Source organism: Monodelphis domestica, chromosome 3 (assembly GCF_027887165.1).
Source record: "Monodelphis domestica isolate mMonDom1 chromosome 3, mMonDom1.pri, whole genome shotgun sequence".
Classification (NCBI taxonomy): Eukaryota; Metazoa; Chordata; class Mammalia; order Didelphimorphia; family Didelphidae; genus Monodelphis; species Monodelphis domestica.
Window position 1 is genome coordinate 115,294,193 of NC_077229.1, and position 21,897 is coordinate 115,316,089.

The window sequence follows — 21,897 nt, forward strand, 5'->3', positions numbered from 1 at the left end:
CAATAATTGATTGTGAATGAATTAACTCTTATCAGCAATGCAAGGATCCAGGACAACCTCAAGGAACTCCTATCTCTGGAAGGAACTGATGGAATTTGAAAGCATACTGTAGCATACCATACTTTCACTCATTTATTACAGGATTTTTTCTCTAGTGTAAGTGTTATATGTCTTTCACAAAATGATGAACATGGAAATATGTATTCTATAATAAGACATGTATGATATGTATCATATTACTTGCCATTTTGTGGAGGCAAGATTCCTAGGAGGAAGGAAGAGAATATGGATCTCAAATTGTCAGAGAACAATGCTAAAAAATTACATTGACGTAAAAAAAACCCATCAATTGGTTAGCAAACTGGTGTAATGGGTAGTGACTCCAGACCTGGGTTCAAGATGACCTGAACTCAAATCAAACCTCAGATATTCATTAGTTATGTGATCCTGGCCATCACCTACACCTGTTTGCCTCAGTTTCCTCATCTATAAAATGAGTTTGAGAAAGGCATGGCTAACCACTCCAGTATCAGTATCAATCAGGATAAGTGTCAGTAGTCAGTCCAGTATCCAGTGCCAAGAAAATTCCAAGTAGGGTCAGGGATTGTTGGGCAGAACTGAAACAACTCAACAACAAGAGCTCCATAACTCAGGTCAAATGCTTTCATCAATGACCTGGATAAGTGTGTTATTACTATAATACTATTGTATTAATTCAACACACTTGAGAAACATGTAGCATTTTAAAGAATTATTACCAAATAATTACCTTTTTATAGTTAACAAGTGTAGCCATAAGACATTATTGTATAGTCATTTATGACCTACCCTTAGTGTCTTACAACAGTCTGCGAGGTAGGTATTACAAATATTAATTCTATTTAATTAAATTATTTTACAGATGACTAAATCAAGGTTCAGAAAATGAAGTCATTTGCCCAGAGCCCCAAAGATAGTTTCTAAATCTGACTTGAAGACACGTTTTCTGACTCTTGATTTCAATGTTCTTTCTCCTTCATTATGTTACCAACTCATAATAATCAGCGGTCTATACTACACTACTGTATTTTGAATGCAGATGAGGTCAGACTAAGAACATACTTTCAAAATAACAATAATATTTTTCAAAGCACTCCCAGGCTATAGTTATTCCAGTGAACTTTGGTGCCTCATCATAGCCACTTGAGGTAGCTGGTGATGCATTCAGTATCACTATGAGGGTGGGGAGTGAAAAACTTGGGAGAGCACTATAAATAGTAATTAGATGAGATCTTATTGAGATAATAATGAAATATCTGTGTCAGTTTGGTTCTTCCTGGGGAATGCAATTTTCATATTAGTGGGAACACATCTTCTAAAATGTCTAGATTCAATGATAACTTGAAAATGGAAATTTTGCTGTCTGCATTTTGGATGAGCCATACAAGCCAGGCTACTCTTTACATGTAAAAGGAAGTCTTACAAAAATGGCCTTTGAAGTTGTTCCCCCATTTTGCTACTGAATAATCCTTTGATCAGTTTCTTTGATTACATAACGGGACTATCCAGGGTATACATTCATCTCATCAGAATCCCAAGGAAGGAAACTACTTAAACCAATGAAGGGAATGGTGCGGGCCATCAGGAGAATATTTTTCCTTGATTTCAAATCCAATAATCTAAGTTCTACTTTATTATGCACAATTAATTTTCCTTTTCTAGAACATTTTGCTTATTTGCAAAATTCATTCATGCAATTATAGAGCATCGGACTAGAAAGATTATTAAAAAATTGACTCCAGATGCTTTTAATCTTTTGTTTTTGTCATGGCCCCTTTGGCAGTCTAGTGAAACCTATGGATGACTTCTCAGTTTGTAAATAACTGAAGGAAATGCTAAATTCCAGATAGAAGTTAGTGAAAACAAAGATCCAATCCTTTTATTTCCCCCATTCAAATTTATAGACTTTGTCTTGGAGTTATCCATAAACCTGTGTCCAAGAACCCCTAATCTAAATCAAACCCTTCGTTTTTATAGCTGAGGAAACTGAGGTTGAGGGAAAGGCAAAAAATGATTTATTAGTGTCAAATAAAAAATGAGAAAAAAGGGGGATTGAAACTTATTTGAGCCTAAGGAGTTAGTCATAAATGAACAGATGTTTAGCTTCAAAATCAACTAGTTAAACTATATATAAATTATATTGATAAGAAAATTGAGACTCAGAGATTATAAATGAGAAAGTACACCTAAGGGGCCACCTCCTACACACAAGGCTTTTCGGTGTACACCCCCATCCCCCTCCTTCTTTCCCTCACAGTATTACTCTATTTTATTTTGCTTTAAATTCCTTGTTAAAATACTATGTCCCTACCCAGAGACTATAATCTCCTTGAGGGCAGGGTCCTTTTCCGTTTTGCCATAAATATTCCCCACACAACCAAAAACAGGGCAGATGCTTAATTATTGTTTTTTAAATTTATTAATGACTTGCCTAAGGCCATACAAATAGTAAATTTTGGGGTTGGAATTGACTCTTAAATCCAGATAGCTTTTCACTGCTGGCTTGAAAGTCCCTGTCTAGCTAGAAATGTTTATCTTCTGTGATTGCAGTGGTTGACCATCTAAGAAGGGGGACATTTGGTAAATGCTAAGTTACATGTGGTCGAGAAAAGAAAAAAAAATCCCTTTTCTCTATATCAAAGGCTTTTGTGCTAGAGGAGGGGAAGGAACCTAACAAGTGGGCACTTGCCTGAGTTATCATGAGGAAAGTAGAGGAAGCCAAAGGGATTAGTGGGTACATGGTTTAATGTGGAGCTCTGAGCAGAGCTATAAAGTGTTTTGGGGTGTGACTCTCCAAGTAGGAAGGTCCCTATCTTTATCATCCTAACTCAAAAATCCTTCTGAGGGAAACCATGTCATTTGAGGTCATGGTTGTTTTTTCTTTAAAATACTTGTTTGTGAACTTGGCAGTGCCTTAGAGAGCCCTAAGTGTAGGAACTGAGACTGGCAAGCCTGGCATTTGAACTCAGGAAAAATACAGAGGAAGTGTTCATTTTATGGATTTATTTAATGCTTCAAATGGGTGTTTGCCATTGCTAACTAGGGTAAATAAAAGATGTAAGCCTCCACCACCCACTCATCTTTTCCCCCTTCTCACCCTAGAATAGGCAGGACAAAAAAAAGCTGGTTGTACTAAATGGTTACAGCCTACAGGCATTTGAATCAAGACAGTTGGGGGGGGGGGAGAAAAAGAAGCTGCATTGTGGATTAAATCTTCCTATTATTCAAAACTCCAGCACCTGAGTCCTATAGACACTATTTCCCTATTCATTGTGTCAGGTTTTGCCCCCAAATAAACTATAATGAAAATGTTTCCCTTGATGTGCATTCCATCTTGCCTTATACATTTGATTGTGTGTGTTGATGGGTAAATCCATTTTCCTCATCTCTAAGACAGGGACCATCATGCCTGTAGTACTGACTTTGCTGTGAATATCAAATAAAAATAAGGAAAATATTTTTATAAACCTTCAAGAGATGAATCAGTACAACCTCTTATAATTGTTCAAATCTTTATCTCTTTTTAGTTAGCTAAAGTGTCCAGGTTCTTCTCCCTACTCAAGTCTCTCCTTTTTCTTCCAATTAGAAGTAGCTAATGAATGGCACAGGGAACAGAGCGCTAGACTAAGGGAGAAAAGTTTAAGTTTGGCTTCAGCTGCATGAATCTGGACAAGTCACTTAACCTCTGCCTCAGTTTCTTCATGTGTAAAATGGGAATAATAACAGCAGAGAATGTTGTACGACTCAGGAGATATTTGCAAAAAGCACAGTGCCTGACAGAAGTAATCATTCTATAAATGTTCATTTCCTTTCCACAATCCATCTTTTATATCTTGTCTGAATAATCCAGCAGTTGGTGATGGTATTATTAACTTCATTTTAAAAATGAGTAAACTGAATATCAGAGAATTAAATGCCTTACTTGGTTCATTCTAGTCCTAAGTGTTAGAAAGAGGCAACATTCAAACCAAGGATTCTTGTTTCTCAAACTAGCACTCTCAGCAACCATATGCTACTTTTTTTCCTCCATACCATACCATCCTTTGACCAGTGGATGTTTTTCTATTTACACATATTAATTCTGACATCTTAACATTATCCATGTCTGTTTCAAATGGCCTCAATTTCTTTATGTTAACTATTTATTCTCTGTGAACTTGGGTAGAATAGAAAGATACTGAGGAAAACCAGATAATGATGCTTGCTAAATTAACATCCTTAAATTCACTCATCATGTTAAATAACTCAGGCTGGGAGGAAACTTATTTTCCTCTTACAGAATAAGGTGTGTGGACTTCATGACAATTTTAATTGCTTCTCTGTGACCTTTTGGGGTTCTGGATTGATATGGATAACCTGACACTTAGAAATATCAGATATATTCCCCTACTAAACAGGGGAATGGTTGTATTATGCAGGGCATCTAGAATTCAGCAAGATATTTGATAAATCAATCACATAATTTCTGTAGGCAGAATAGGAATATCTGAACCAAATAATAGCACAGTTAAGTATGTAACTGCTTGAATAACTAGGTGGATGGAATAATTATTAATGAATTAATGTCAAATTGGGGAACGACCCTGAGGCAGGAACCCAGGGAATCTGTCCTTGACCCTGTACTGGATGACAATTTTTATCAAAAACTTAGATGAAAGCATACATGGTCTACTCATCAGATTTGTGGATGACACAAAGCTGGGAGGGTTCTCTCATATATTATATGACAGAAGTAAAATCTAAATTGATTTTACCAGTCTAGAACAAGGAGTTTAGTTTATTAACAATAAATGAAAAGTTCTGGATTCCTCAATTGGTCTGCATTTTAAAAGCTCAGGGTCAAGAACAAGGGAAATGATAGTTGTCTGTCTTTTGCCTTCTAGAATACTAGGTCTAGTTTTATCTGCTATAGTTTAGGTGGTTCATTGGCCTGCTGGAAACAATCTAGAGAAGGCTGACTAGGTAGATGAGTGGTATTTATAATATGAATGACAACTAGCTGCCAATGAGAGATGATGGACAATGGCAGTGAATCCCCCATAAGTGGAAATTTTAAGTATATAAGACTTAGAGCTAGAAGGGATCTGGGAAATAATGTAGCCCTAGGAGTTCTCAAACATTTTGAAGCAGAATTGGAACTATGCCATATATTAGAAAGATGCCTAGACTTGGAGTCAAAAAACATAGGTTGAAATTCCAGCTTTGTGGAGATCACTTGGCTGGAGTGAGAAAGATCTGAGTTAAAATATTGCCTTAGACACTTTGATTTGACTTCTGTCTACCTCAAATTATTCAACTGTAAAATGGAGAAATTAGTAGCATCTACATCCCAGGGTGGTTGTGAGGATCAGATAAGATAATATTTGCAAAACATTTAACATTTGTAAAACAATTAGCAGAGTGCCTGGCTCTTAGATGGTGCTTAATAATTTCTTCCTTCCTTCCAGCCATTTTTCATCACATTATAACTATTTTCATTGGGCTTTAAGATTTACAAAAAGTTTTTCTCACAATGATCCAATAGTACACAAAGTAAAAATATTATCTTCATTTTATAGAGGGAGAAACTAAAGAGATGAAGCGATTTTCCCAAGGTGAAACAGCTAGAAAGAGACAAAAGAGATTGTTCATCTTGAGGTCCTTTGAGTCCAATTCCAATTTGCTTTCCTATGCCCTTTTACCCCTCTTGGCTTCAGTTTCCTGAACTGCAAAATGAAAGATTGGTCAAGGTAATCTCTTTTTAAAAATTTAATTTAGTTTTTTTACACATGGATATAAATTTTGATAATTATTTTCTGATATTTTGTCATCCATGTTCTCTCCATCTCTCCCTCTCTTCTATCCTCCTGAGGATGGCAGGGAATAAGATGGCAGATTATACATGTGTTATCATGCAATACATGTTTTCATGTTCATCACATTGTGAAAGACAATATTTATTATACACATAAGAGAAGGAATTCATGAAAGGAGATAAAGTGGAAAATGGTAGGCTTCAATCTACATTCAGATTCCCTCAATTCCTCCTATCATGGTGGATAGCTATTTTTTTTTCTTTTTTTTTTTTTTAAATATATTTTATTTGATCATTTCCAAGCATTATTCGTTAAAGACATAGATCATTTTCTTTTCCTCCCCCCCACCCCCCATAGCCGACACGTAAGTCCACTGGGCATTAGATGTTTTCTTGATTTGAACCCATTGCTTTGTTGATAGTATTTGCATTAGAGTGTTCATTTAAAGTCTATCCTCTGTCATGTCCCCTCAACCTCTGTATTCAGGCAGTTGCTTTTCCTCGGTGTTTCCACTCCCATAGTTTATCCTTTGCTTATGAATGGTGTTTTTTTTTCTCCTGGATCCCTGAAAGTTGTTCAGGGACATTACACCGCCACTAATGGAGAAGTCCATTACGTTCGATGATACCACAGTGTATTAGTCTCTGTGTACAATGTTCTCCTGGTTCTGCTCCTCTCGCTCTGCATCACTTCCTGGAGGTTGTTCCAGTCTCCATGGAACTTCTCCACTTTATTATTCCTTTGAGCACAATAGTATTCCATCACCAACATATACCACAGTTTGTTCAGCCATTCCCCAATTGATGGGCATCCCCTCGTTTTCCAGTTTTGGGCCACCACAAAGAGCGCAGCTATGAATATTTTTGTACAAGTCTTTGTGTCCATTATCTCTTTGGGGTACAGACCCAGCAGTGCTATGGCTGGGTCAAAGGGTAGATATTCTTTTGTCGCCCTTTGGGCATAGTTCCAAATTGCCCTCCAGAATGGTTGGATCAGTTCACAACTCCACCAGCAATGAATTAATGTCCCTACTTTGCCACATCCCCTCCAGCATTCATTACTTTCCTTTGCTGTTATGTTAGCCAACCTGCTAGGTGTGAGGTGATACCTCAGAGTTGTTTTGATTTGCATCTCTCTGATTATAAGAGATGTAGAACACTTCTTCATGTGCTTGTTAATAGTTTTGATTTCTTTATCTGAGAACTGCCTATCCATTTCCCTTGCCCATTTATCAATTGGAGAATGGCTTGATTTTTTGTACAATTGATTTAGCTCATTATAAATATGAGTAATTAAACCTTTGTCAGAGGTTTCTATGAAGATTTTTTCCCAATTTGTTGTTTCCCTTCTGATTTTAGTTATATTGGTTTTGTTTGTACAAAAGCTTTTTAGTTTGATGTAGTCAAAATTATTTATTTTACATTTTGTGATTCTTTCTACATCTTGCTTGGTTTTAAAGCCTTTCCCCTCCCAAAGGTCTGACATGTATACTATTCTGTGTTTACCCAATTTACTTATGGTTTCCTTCTTTATGTTTAAGTCACTCACCCATTTTGAATTTATCTTGGTGTAGGGTGTGAGGTGTTGATCTATTCCTAGTCTCTCCCACACTGTCTTCCAATTTTCCCAGCAGTTTTTATCGAATAGTGGATTTTTGTCCCAAAAGCTGGGATCTTTGGGTTTATCGTATACTGTCTTGCTGAGGTCGTTTTCCCCCAGTCTATTCCACTGATCTTCCTTTCTGTTTCTTAGCCAGTACCAAATTGTTTTGATGACTGCTGCTTTGTAATATAGTTTGAGGTCTGGGACTGCAAGGCCCCCATCATATGTGTTTTTTTTCATTATTTCCCTGGATATCCTTGATCTTTTGTTCTTCCAAATGAACTTTGTTATGGCTTTTTCTAAATCAGTGAAGAAGTATTTTGGTAGTTCAATGGGTATGGCACTAAATAGATAAATAAGTTTGGGTAGGATGGTCATTTTTATTATATTTGCTCGTCCTATCCATGAGCAGTTAATGTTTTTCCAATTGTTCAAGTCTAGTTTTAGTTGTGTGGCGAGTGTTTTGTAGTTGTGTTCATATAGTTCCTGTGTTTGTCTTGGGAGATAGATTCCTAGGTATTTTATTTTGTCTAAGGTGATTTTGAATGGGATTTCTCTTTCTAGTTCTTGCTGCTGAGCTGTGTTGGAGATATATAGAAAAGCTGATGATTTATGTGGGTTTATTTTGTATCCTGCAACTTTGCTAAAGTTGTTGATTATTTCAATTAGCTTTTTGGTTGAATCTCTAGGATTCTTTAAGTAGACCATCATGTCATCCGCAAAGAGTGATAACTTGGTCTCCTCCTTGCCTATTCTGATGCCTTCAATTTCTTTATCTTCTCTAATTGCTACTGCTAGTGTTTCTAGTACAATGTCAAATAGTAGAGGTGATAATGGGCATCCTTGTTTCACTCCTGATCTTATTGGGAATGCATCTAGTTTATCCCCATTGCAGATGATATTAGCTGTTGGTTTTAGATATATACTGTTTATTATTTTTAGGAATGACCCTTCTATTCCTATGCTTTCTAGTGTTTTTAATAGGAATGGGTGTTGTATTTTATCAAAGGCTTTTTCTGCATCTATTGAGATAATCATGTGGTTCTTGCTAGTTTGCTTGTTGATGTGGTCAATTATGTGGATGGTTTTCCTAATGTTGAACCAGCCCTGCATCCCTGGTATGAATCCTACTTGATCATGGTGAATGATCCTTCTGATCACTTGCTGGAGTCTTTTTGCTAGTATCCTATTTAAAATTTTTGCATCTATATTCATTAGGGAGATTGGTCTATAGTTTTCTTTCTCTGTTTTTGACCTGCCTGGTTTTGGAATCAGTACCATGTTTGTGTCGTAAAAGGAGTTTGGTAGAACTCCCTCTTTGCTTATTATGTCAAATAGTTTGTATAGTATTGGGATTAACTGTTCTCTGAATGTTTGATAGAATTCACAGGTGAATCCATCAGGCCCTGGGGATTTTTTCTTAGGAAGTTCTTTGATGGCTTGATGGATTTCAATTTCTGATATGGGATTATTTAAGAATTCTATTTCCTCTTCTGTTAGTCTAGGCAGTTTGTATTTTTGTATATATTCATCCATTTCTCCTAAATTGGTGTATTTATTGCCATATAATTGGGCAAAGTAATTTCTAATGATTGCCTTAATTTCCTCCTCATTGGAGGTGCTGTCCCCCTTTTCATCTTTAATGCTGTGAATTTGCTTTTCTTCCTTCCTTTTTTTAATTAGATTGACCAGTACTTTGTCTATTTTGTTTGTTTTTTCAAAGTACCAGCTTCTTGTCTTATTTATTAAATCAATAGTTCTATCACTTTCGATTTTATTAATTTCTCCCTTAATTTTTAGGATTTCTAATTTGGTTTTCTGCTGGGGGTTTTTAATTTGATCGCTTTCGAGTTTTTTCAATTGCATTTCCAATTGATTGATCTCTGCTCTCCCTTGTTTGTTAATATGAGCTTTCAGGGATATGAATTTGCCTCTGATTACCGCTTTGGCTGCATCCCAAAAGGTTTGAAAGGATGTTTCGCCATTGTCATTTTCCTTGATGAAATTATTAATTGTTTCTATGATTTCTTCTTTAGCTAAACGGTTTTGGAGTATCATATTGTTTAATTTCCAATTGGTTTTAGATTTGGTTTTCCATGTACCATTACTAATCATTATTTTTATTGCCTTGTGATCTGAGAAGGCTGCATTCATTATTTCTGCTTTTTTGCATTTGTGTGCTATGTTTCTGTGACCTAATGTATGGTCAATTTTTGTGAATGTGCCATGTGGTGCTGAGAAGAAGGTGTATTCCTTTTTATCCCTATTTATTTTTCTCCATATGTCTATTAATTCTAATTTTTCTAAGATTTCATTCACTTCTTTTACCTCTTTCTTTTTTATTTTTTGATTTGATTTATCTAAATTTGATAATGGTTGGTTTAAGTCTCCCACTAGTATGGTTTTATTGTCTATTTCTTCCTTCAATTCTCCTAGTTTCTCCATTAGAAATTTGGGTGCTATATTATTTGGTGCATACATGTTGATTAATGATATTTCCTCATTGTCTAGAGTCCCTTTTAACAAAATATAATTACCTTCCCTATCCCTTTTGATCAGGTCTATTTTTGCATTGGCTTTATCAGATATCATGATTACCACTCCTGCCTTCTTTCTATCAGTTGAGGCCCAGAAGGTCTTACTCCATCCTTTAATTCTGACCTTGTGGGTGTCAACCCGCCTCATGTGTGTTTCTTGAAGACAACATATGGTAGGGTTTTGGATTCTAATCCATTCAGCTATTCGTCTACGTTTTATGGGTGAGTTCATCCCATTCACGTTCAAAGTTATGATTGTCATTTGTGGACTCCCTGGCATTTTGATTGCCTTCCCTAATTCTAACCTTTTCTTCTTCGGCTCTACCTTTTAGTCCAGTGATTTACTTTGAATCAGTCCCCCTTGTCCCCTCCCTTGATGTTTCCCTTTTTAGTCCCTCCCTTTTTGTTCCCTCCCCCTCCCCCCTCTCTTTCCCTCCCTTTTTGTTCTCCCTCTCCCCCTCCCCCCCTTGGTTTTCCCTTCTCCTTACCCTTGTTGGGTAAGATAGAATTCAAGATCCCAATGGATCTGGATGTTTTTCCCTCTCAGAGTTGATTTCCCTGAGATTGAGGTTTAAGTAAACCCCCCCCCCCCTCTCTTCCTCTCCTTCTTATAGGAGTTTTCTTCCCCTCCCCTTCCCCTGTGAATCTTTGTGTGAGAACCATTATTCTATTTGGTCTTTCTTTACCCCCTATTTATACATTACATTTTCCCCACATATTAGTATACATAGGTTGATATAAATGTAGTCCTTATAGAAGAGAGTTTGAGTAAAAGAAGATAACATTTTTCCCCTTTCCTTAATATTTACCTTTTCAGGTATTCCTTGCTCTTTGATTTTCGGTATCAAACTTTCCACAGAGCTCTGGTCTTTTCTTTGCAAAAAGTTGGAAGTCTTCTATTTTGTTGAATGCCCATACTTTCCCTTGGAAGTATATAGTCAGTTTTGCTGGGTAGCTGATTCTTGGTTGGAGACCCAGCTCTCTTGCCTTTCTGAAGATCATGTTCCATGCCTTACGATCATTCAGCGTAGAACTTGCAAGGTCTTGGGTGACCCTGATTGGCATTCCTTTATATCTAAATTGTCTTTTTCTGGCTTCCTGTAGGATTTTTTCTTTTGTTTGATAGCTTTGGAATTTGGCAATTACATTCCTGGGAGTTGTCTTTTGGGGGTTTAGTGTAGAAGGTGTCCTGTGAGCTCTGTCAGTGGATGTATTGCCCCCTTGTTCTAGAATCTCTGGGCAATTTTCTTTGATTATATCTTGTATCACCATGTCCAGTTTGGTGTTTATTTCTGGCTTTTCTGGGAGTCCAATTATTCTTAAATTTTCTCTTCTCCCCCTGTTTTCCAGATCTATCACCTTGTCGGTGAGATATTTTATGTTCTCTTCTAATTTCTTGGTGTTTTGGCTTTGCTTTATTAGTTCTTGCTTTAAAGCCTGGTTTTCTTTTACAGTTTGGTCAAACTGGTTTTGTAGATGCATGAATTTCTTTTGCATCATTTCCCACTTTTCCTCCCAGAGGGCTTCCATCTTTTTGGTCCTGTCTGATTCAAATTCTTCATGGGTTTGTGGAGAGTTTCTATTTCCTTTGGAAGATTTTGGAGAATTTTCTTGTATATCTTCTTCTATCTGCTCTGTATTTTGTATTTTGGCTCCATAGAATGTGTCCAGAGTCGCCCCTTTCTTCTTATTTTTCTTGGTATTTTGGGGCTTCTGTGCTTCTGTGGAGTTTGTCATCTCTGAACGTGGAGGATTGGCTTTTCTTGTCTTTGTCTGGTGTTGAGGCTTTAGTCCTGGGCAGATGTTGGTTCTATGAGCGTTCCCTGGGTTAAACTGAATATGCCTCACTGGAACTGGAATGGAAGGGTCTGACCACGAGGCCACACTCTCCCCCTGGCTCGATTTCCGGAAGTTGCCTTCAGAATCGCTGGCCGTGAGGCTGTTTCGTTGGCCTGCGGGGGGGATGGGCTGCCGCTTCCCCAAGCTCCGAGAGCACAGACTTTCACTGAGACTTGGATAGCAGGATCCAGCCGGTGAGGCTGTCTTGCCCGCCCTGGGGGTTGCTGTTGTTTTGACCAGCTCTCTGCAGCGGAGGCCCCAGGCAGTAACTTTCACCCGGACCCACCAGCTCTCTGCAGCGGAAGCCCCAGGCAGTAACTTTCACCCGGACTGGGACTTGGGTAGAAGACCCTGAGGGTTGTTGTTCCTCAGACCCTGCTCTCTGAGCCCGGCGCGGCTGCCGCTTCCGGGAGCCTTGGACTCTGCGCTCCTACCCCTGAGGTCCGAGGGATCTCGGGTTCTGGCTTTTAAGGGGAGCCGTACCTTTTGAACCGGGTCCAGGTCCAGGAGGAGGGTTCCCAGGGTCTGTGCTGTTGATCGTTTTGAATTTCGGCGCCTTAGGAGCTTCTAGTTTGAGATCGGTCGGGAAGGGTTTTCCGGAGATCTGAACTTCAGCTTTCTCTAAGCCGCCATCTTAACCGGAAGTTCTCGGTGGATAGCTATTTTGTCTCATGAGTCTCTTGAAGTGGTCTTAGATACTCATATTGCTGATAAGAGTTGTTACAGTGATGAGGTCAAGATAATCATAATTGTTAAGTTCCCTTTTAGCTCTTCATTTGTATGTGTTCAAGAATGTAGTTGTAGAGATCCTCCCCAAATTAATGGCCTTTCTCTCTTGAACTTTAGCTAACACTTTATTTTTCCTCTTTTACAAATATTTTTGTTATAGGCATTTCTGTATAACTCATATCCTGGATCTAGTCTATATACTCTGTGGAATGAGACTAAGCAGTCAGTTGACAAGCTTTTAGTAAATATTGTGTTCTGGACCCTGTGCAGAGTGCTGAAGATACAAAGGCAAACCCCACCCCCCACAAATCATTGTCTCTGCCATCAGGGAGCTTACATTTTGATGAGGGAAGATAACATGCAATTATGTACTTGCAGGTTACAAATAGGGTAAATAGGAGAGAAAGCAGAAGGAAAGCACTAGATGAAAGATGGATTTGGAGAGAATTTGCAAAAGGTGACTTGGGCATAGTTTTGAAGACGAGGGGTAGTGTTTCATTTAATCTTTGCATCTCTCCAAAAAACTGGTAAACTGTTTTTTTTTATTGATAAATGTTTTTAAAACAGTGAATAGAATTTTATTGAATTAAATTGTAATGTAGACAAAATAATACTATCATAACTATTGATAAAGTAAAGTCAACCCAGGTGTGGGTCAGATTAATTTTCCTCAGTTGCAAGACCATGGGATAACCACCTGGTCATTGGTAAAATTTTCCTAGTTTATAAAACTCTTCCTAAAAAGGCCCTTAATTCTCAAAATCTGCAAATGCCCCCGATTGATTTCTACTTGGTCCTTTCTTTGAGTCTAGCTCCTTCTACCTCCTTCCAATTCTCCGGCTCAAGGCCTTTGCATTCTAAGCATCTGAGAATTGCAGTCTTGTTGCTGTGGAGGATGGAAAATTTTCAAACCCTACAGAGTCAATCTGCAGCAGGAAATTGAGATATGTTACTTTTCTGAAGTATATTAGAAAAATGGAGTAAATACTGAAGAAACTGATAGTAAAACAAAAATAATTCTTCTATTCAGCTTTAGGAAGTTATAAAATGATTAATATAATAATAATAATAATAATAATGGTAATAATAGTAAAAATTTAGGGAAAAGAGGAAAAGAACAAGTATTTTCATAGAATCTACTGTGTGCCAAGCACTCTGCTACGTGCTTTACAAATATTCTTTCATTTTATTCTCATAATAACTCTCTGAGGTAGATACTGTAATATTCCTTATTTTACATTAAAGAAATTGAGGTGCACAGAAGTTGAGATTTTCCCAGGGTCACATGGCTAGTAGTAATAATACAAGTACTGTTAGTAACAGAATTGTTACTAATAATAAGAAAAATAATATGTAGAGGGCAGCTGGGTAGCTCAATGAATTGAGTCAGGTCCAGAGATGGGAGGTCCTAGGTTCAAATCTGGCCTCAGACACTTCATAGCTGTGTGATCCTGGGCAAGTCACTTAATCCCCAATTCCTACCCCTTATTCTGCCTTGGAGCCAATACACAGTACCAAGATGCAAGGTAAGGATTTAAAAAAAGAAAAAAAATAATACCTAACATATATGTAATGTTTTAAGGTTTGCCAAGTACTTTGCAAATACTTCATTTGGACCCTACACCAACCCTGGGTAGAAGTGCTATTACTATCTTCAATTTAGAGATTAGAAAACTCAGGTTGACAAGGGGAAGTGCCTTGCCTGAGGTCCTACAGATAGTTAAGTGTCAGAGACTGGATTTGAACTTGTTTTTTCTTGACTCAAGGTCCAGCCCTCTTTTCACTCTGCCATGCAGCTGCGTATTTGACACACACAGAACGTAAGTGTATTAGGATCCAGTGACTTGTTCAGGGTCACACAACGAAGGTAGTTTACCTCTTCCCAATGCCAAGTCCGAGGTTTTCCCATTAAAACCAAATTATTCCTTCATTTATCAAATCCAACATTCAATGCTTCATACAGTTCCTGGCATATTATAGGCAGGTAATAAATGTTCCTTGACTGACTGATGGTTTTGTTGACAGGAGGTCTGCTCTATGCAGGCATTGTGCTAGGTGCTATGATATAAAGGTCAAAATAGTATAATCCTGAACTTCAAGGAGCTTATGGAGAACTATTTGGTTCATAGGAAATTATTCAAAGCATCCCGCATCTCAGGCAACAACAAGGTGGCATTGTGGATAAAGTATTAGGCCTAGAGTCAGGAAGACATATCTTCATGAGTTCAAATCTGGACTCGGATACTAACTCATGGCAAGTCACTTAAACCCTGTTTGCCTCAGTTTACTCATCTGTAAAATGAGCTGGAGAAGGAAAGGATAAACCACTGCAGCCAAAAAAAAAAAACAAACAAACCCAATGGGTTCATAAAGAGTTAGACGAACCTAAAATAACTCAACAACAACAAATTTCATGGCTCAAAAGTCTTAGTACTGAACTAAAACTCTTGGAACACCCCATGTACAAAATACATGTAAAACCATTTCTGAATGGAGAGCCCTAGAAGACGGAGGAGCAGGGAATACGGGGTTTAGGGACCAAGATGGGCTTCTTTGAGCTCAGCTTTGAAGGAAGCTGGGGATTCTCTGAGGTAAAGGTCAGTAGGGAGGGAGTGATTGCCAGTTGGGAGGAAAAGTCAGCCCAGAGATAGGAGGTAGAATAGCATTTTTAGGAAAGATCCAGCAGGCAAGCCAGACTGGAATGAAGAGGATAGAAGGAGACAGATAGGCAAGAAGTCTGTAAAGTAAAGCTGGAGTCAACCCATGTTGGGTTTTAAATGCCAAATAGAGAAGTTTATTATTTTTTTTTTAATTCTGGTGCAAGGATGTGACAGGATCAGACCTGAGCTTTAGAAATGCCAGTTTTTCTCTCTGTGGAAGATGGATCGGAAGCCGGGAGGCCAATTAGGAAAGCAGGTCAGTAGTCCAGGTGAGAGGTGATGGATATGAGCAGTGGCTGGGAGAAGGGAGAGAAGTCCAAGGATGCGAGATCTACCAGGGAGGTGTAACTGACAAGGTTTGGGAAGTGACTAGATTGAGGGTCAATGAATGGGAAGAGTCAAGAATTACTCGGAGGCTACAAAATTGGGTAATTTAAGGAGTGATGGAATCCTTAACAGAAATAGGAGAGTTTGGAAGAGGAGAGAGACTGGAATGAAAGATAACGAACTCTGATTTGGACTTGTTGAGTTTGAAACGCTGGACCTTCATTAAGGATGCAAGCTAGACTATGGAGCTAGAATCGACAGGGCTTGGTAACTGGATGTGAGGGGTGATGGTAGGTGGAAGAGTCAAGGGTTAACTTGAGGCTACAAATTTGGGTAATTGAAAGGGTGGTGTTGTCTTCCATAGAAATAAGGTAATTAGGAAGAGGAGAGAGTTTGGGGTGAAAAATAATGAACTCTATTTTGGACGTGTTGAATCGGAGATTCTCATTGCACCACCCGTTGGAGATGTTCAATTGGTGATGGGGGACTGGAGCTCAGGTAAGAGACTAGAACTAAGCATTCTAGGAATTATTTGCTTACAGATTGTAGCTGGACCCATGGGAGCTAAATACACATTCACCAATGCTTTTTTAAAACAGTTATTGGATCAGCAAAAGTGGCATCTTTATTATGGCATCAGCACTTCACAGAAACATGTTTATAGTTATTTTTCCCCTATAGGATTATCCCCTAAAGGAGAATGAAAACAATCTGTACTCAGACATTATACTTTTTAGGTGGCATATTGTGCTACAGATTATGGAAGACTTGGCTTCCTTTCAGCTACCTTTCTGATTCCCTCATGTGATCCTTGGGCTGTTACTTATTCTAAAATACTGCTTATAGTGGGCAGCTGGGTAGCTCAGTGGATTGAGAGCCAGGCCTAGAAAGGGAGGTCCTAGGTTCAAATCTGGCCTCAGCCAAATCCTAGCTGTGTGACCTTGGGCAAGTCACTTGACCCCATTGCCTAGCCCTTACCACTCTTCTGCCTTGGAGCCAATACACAGTATTGACTCCAAGATGGAAGGTAAGGGTTTAAAAAATAAATAAAATACTGCTTATGAAGCAGAAATAATTCTTCCATCAATACTATGTATTGGTTCTAAGGCAGAAAAGTGGCAAAGGGTAGGAAATGGGGTTGAAGTGACTTGCCCAGGGTCACAGAGCTAGGAAATGTTGTAGGTCAGATTTGAACCCAGGACCTCTGTATCTAGGCCTGGCTCTCAATCCACTGAGCCACCCAGCTGTCCCCCTGAGAAATCATATTTTTAAAAAAATAATTACACACAAGTGTAAAATTCTATCAGTGTTTATGGCTCAATTTTGAAAGTGTCTCTCTATTAGTGTATCTACTTGGAGAACCATAGATTTAGAGCTGAAGGTAACTGTGAAGACCATTGAGACTAACCTCCTTATTTGACAGATGATACCACTGAGGTACAGAGAGCTTAAGTGACTTGTCCAGAGTCACATAGTAAGTGTCTGAGGTGAGACCCGAACACAGTACTTTGAATTCACAGCCCTGGGAATGAAAGGAACCTCAGAGACCATATAACCCATTCACTTTTTAAAATGAAAAACTCAAATCTCTGGAATTTCAGACTCTGTCAATATGAAAAAGAACTATGATCCAATAGCTAGATTCACCAAGTATGCTCATGACTTTGCAGTCACACTGGAATTTCTTCTGTCTATATAGGCATAATACCTGAATGCCTCAGCAGATGCTTGTAGTCATCAAAGAAATAATCCAGAGGAGAACAATACTACAAGTAATGACTCTTTATTCTGGGAGAATTTTTCTCTGCGTAAAGAAAGCTGACTAACTTGAGATATAGAGTAGTGGAATAAAGAGGCGATGAGAGGAGGTGAAACAGGAAGAGGGGACAATGATATCCTAGGATTACAGTTTTTCAAGAAACTGGGATACAACTGATATCTGTAGGGTCCAGATATATCCATAGGATACTTGAATGGCTAAACTCTGAAGTTTTGTCAAAAACAGTAACGAAAGCACATGCCAAGCTGTATAACCTGACCTTGACAGAGAGCAACATTACAGGAACCTTCCTCACAGAAGCCCTAAATCATGTGTACAGAATCCACTAACTTCCATCTTGTAGAGAGCACTCAGGGGTTGGGGCTAAGTGATTTGCTTGGGGTTACATATCTAGGAAATGTCTGAGGCTAGATTCAAACCCAGAATGTCCTGTCTCTAGGGCTGGCTTTCAATCCACTGAGCCCACTGTCCCTAGGCTCAGGACATTTAGGGGGCAATATTATGATTCCAAAGACCCCTTGAAGTTTTGTAAAAGTGAGGGTAGGAGATGAAAAGAAGGCTTGTTTGGTACCTTGCTCACTTTACAGGAATTAATTTTCTATATTTGTGAAATTTTCGTAATGCCAAAAGTACATGTAAATCGCAAGCGGCAGAGAGTCATTCTCCCTCTTTCAGTAAGAGAAGCTTCAGTTGTGAGAATGAATATTAATCGTCAGGCATTCCTTACTTTCAGAGGATGTCATTCAGTCCCATGTCTATGTCAAGTAGACCCTGTTGAAAAATAAATTCTTGTCTTTGGCAGATTTCCACTCCTCCTCCCCACCTTGGATTGAGGTGATTGGCAGACAAGCATTTAGATGATCTTAGTTCAATTTTTTTAGATTTATCATTTCCTTACTGGCAGAATGCTATTTTTTCTTTGATTATATATTTTCACAATAATAGCCCAATAATGAAGGTGTGTTTTTGAATTTTAATTCTGTCTACTTTTGTTTCATTTTTCTCCTGGATTGACATCATCTTAAGACAGCCAGATGCCATAGTGTATAGAGTGCCAGATCTGCAGTTGGGAAGACTAAGTTTCCTTAGTTCAAATCTGGCCTCAGACTTTAAGGGGTGTTATGATCCTTACCAAAAATAGGAGAGTTAGGAAGAGGAGAGAGATTTGGATGAAAGCTGTGCGACCCTGAGCAAATTACTTAACTTTGTATGCCTCAGTTTCCTCATTTGTCAAATGAGCTGGAGGAGGAAATAGCAAACTATTCTATTATCTTTGCCAAGAAAACCTTGAATGGGGTCACAAAGAGTCAGGTACAGCTGAAAAGACTAAACAACAGTAGAAAACATCATTTTAACAATCTTATTATGAAATTAGAAAGATAGAAGAGTGGGACAATCTTATTGGATTTAATATGTGGTGGTTCGCTTAGACTTTTTCTATTGAAATGTATAGATTAAGTAAACACCCAAAATAGGATAATGAGTTGTTTTGTTTTTTTGCTATAGATAACAATAAATAATCAATCATTTTGCTGATGTGTCAAAAATGGTTTAAAGAACTAGACTATCTCATTATTAGATCATTTTAAAGGTCAAATTGAATTTTGAAATACAAAAATGACACTGGGTTAGATCCTTGACAGTAAATGTATAAACTCTTAAAAAATAAATTTGAATCAGTTCCCTATATATCTCAGAAATGATACCTTTATCAGAAAATTTTCTACAAATCTCCCTTCTCCCTTACCTATTTCCCTACCCCAGTTACCTGCTTCCCTATATTTTTAACTTCACTGGTCTTGTACAAAAAAGCATTTTTAAATTTTATATTATCTAAATTGCCCATATTTTTTTCTTTTCTGACCCTCTGTGTTCCCATTTTGCTCATGACCTCTTCTGCTTTCCATAGATTTATTTGGAAGATGATTTCTTTGTTCCTTTTATCTGTTTGCAACATTACTATTTGTGTCTTAAGTTTGTACCATTTGGAGCTTATCTTAGTATATGGTGTCATTTATTGGTCTCTACCTAGTTTCTGCCAGATTACTTTCCATTTTTCAAGCAAATTTTGTCATATAGTCAGTTCTTTTCCCCAGAGCTATGGTCTTAGAGTTTATCAACTCTTGGTTACTGTGCTCCTTTGTTTCTAATATATTGTATACCTAATCTCTTCCATCTATTGACCTTTCTACTGTTTCAAAAATTACCAAATTGTTTTGATAATTATTGCTTTATTTTATGGTTTGATTGTTGATGCATCTAGATGTCTTTCTTTAACCCTTTTTTATTATTTGCCTTGGGATTCTTGACCTTATTTTCCCTCCAGATGAGTTGCATTATTACTTTTTATAGCTCTTTAAAATAAACCTTTGTTTGGTGTAGTACTGGAAAAATAATTTTATTATATTATCTTTACCTATCCACAAGCAATTCATATTACTTCAATTATCTATATTTTGCTTTATTTACCTAAAACTTGTTTTGTAGTTGTGTACATATATTTCTCATGGGTATCTTGGAAGGTAAACTCCCAAATATTTTATGTATTCTGTAGTTATTTTTAACAGAATTTTTCTTTTTCTCTTTCTTTTGTATGTTGTTGGTAATATAAAGAAGTACTGATAATTTATGTGAATTTATTTTATAACCTGCAATTTATCTACAGTTGCTAATTGTTTCAATTAATTTTTTATTTGAGTCTCCAGTGATTCTCTAAATCACATCTTCTGAAGAAAGTGATCGTTTTGTTTCCTTTTTGCTTATAATTATTTCATCAACTTCTCTTAAAATGCTTTTATATACAAAAAGAACAGAAAAAGATTATGTGATGTCATCAGTCTTTATTACATACAGCTTGATATATACATATATGTATTCATATACATATATGCATGTTTGCATTAAATTTAGCATGTTACTTTCAAAGCTGTCTGGCTTGTCTGTGTTCCTTTCTGAACTTTTAGTTCTCTTCTGTGCATTTGCAAAAATGTTTCAATAGCTTTTTTTCTTAAATTACATGTTTCTTGATCAAATTACATGGTTAGACTAAGTTATTTCTAACATTTCATCCAACTCCAAATCATATTATTTTTTTGCAGAATTGGAACTAAAGTTTGAAGTCATTATTCTTTTTCATGTCCCCATCTGTGCCTTGAAATGAAAAAGTGGAGGCTCAGGTTTCAAAACTAGCAATTTGTACCCTAAATCCAATTCATCTTCTTTCTCTGCCCTCTCCAAACTATCCTATGATTCTTATTAGATATGTGACTATGGACAATTCACTTACCCTCTAGATTGTGCAATTTCCTTATCTGTAAAATGAGCATAATAATTTCTAAAACACCTACTTATAGATGATATGAGAATCAAAAGAAATGGTTTATATAAAAGGTTTTCAAACATTAAAGCCCTTTTAAAATATCAGACATTTTTGTGTCAATATTATTACTAGCCAAAATAATAAGATCATCACTTAAGTTATTATTCCTACTTCTCAATTCTTATGTTACTCTCCTGCTTAAAAATATTAAGTGACTTCTTAGTGTTTACAGGGTATAAGCCAATTTCCTTAATCTGACACTTTTAGTCCAACACTCTCATTTGTAGATGAAGAAATTAAGGAACAGAGAAATGAAAAAAAAAAAACCTTGGGTCATCAATATTTGGACCTAGATCCTCATACACCAAATCCAAGTGTTCACTATACTACCACAGGTCATGAAAGAATAGCTTCATTGCTACCTGGTAGGCAACAGTTCTTTTGTCTCTCAAGGAAAAGATAGGCAGCAAAAAGAACCTACTCTCTTGAATTACCCAAACTGTCTTTTATCAAACCACTTCAAATTAGCCAAGTAATCTCTTGGCACCTTAAAGATCAATATCTGATGTTTGACTTTGGGTATTTGGTTTTTTACACATGTTTTTGGAATTGTTGTTACAGGGGGAAGATGGACCTCCAGGGATTCCTGGACTCAAGGGAGATAAAGTGAGTACCTTGGAGAGCACTGATGGATATATTTTCCAGTCATATAAATTTGTCCCTGCTGCCTGTAACAATTCTTACCAGTCAATACTCTAAAGTCTCTTGCACTTTCAACAATCCTTTAAAGTAGATCTTAAGGCTTCTCCTTTTCCTTTCTGCTAATAACATGTCTCCCCCATTACTTTTGAAGGTATTTACAATGGCATACCTCTCATTATAACAATTTCTGCTCTGTGTGGAACAAATCCATTTGAATCAGAGCCTACACACCTAGCTCCAGTACCTTGAAAAAAGAGGCTTTTGCTTGAATAGAAATGACAGTGGAGTTTCAATTGTTGAGCTGAAGGCAACAGACACATAATCATCCATATGCACAGCCCCATGTCCTACTTTTCCTTCATAGACTGCTTGTTAGTGCTACAGCAGGCATCTAAAACATCATTTTCCCTGACTATGTGTGATTTCATGCCCCTTTATCCTCAATACTACCAACTGGTTAGACTCACCATGATTACAGTGTGTTCTGAGGAAATGTTTGCTCTGGCAGAATAGAGATCATTTATATTGTAGAGTGATTTCGGTTTTAAACAATATGTTTCTATCCATT

At 37.4% G+C, this 21,897-nt stretch overlaps 1 protein-coding gene across 1 annotated transcript in view; it reads left to right on the plus strand.

Annotated features, from left to right (window-relative positions):
• COL22A1 (collagen type XXII alpha 1 chain) overlaps positions 1-21,897 on the plus strand; it is a 564,322-nt gene that overhangs the window by 250,361 nt on the left and 292,064 nt on the right. The window contains exon 13 of the mRNA XM_056823025.1: positions 21,249-21,293. Coding sequence (XP_056679003.1) covers positions 21,249-21,293 — 45 coding nt within the window. The remainder of the gene's footprint in view (positions 1-21,248; positions 21,294-21,897) is intronic.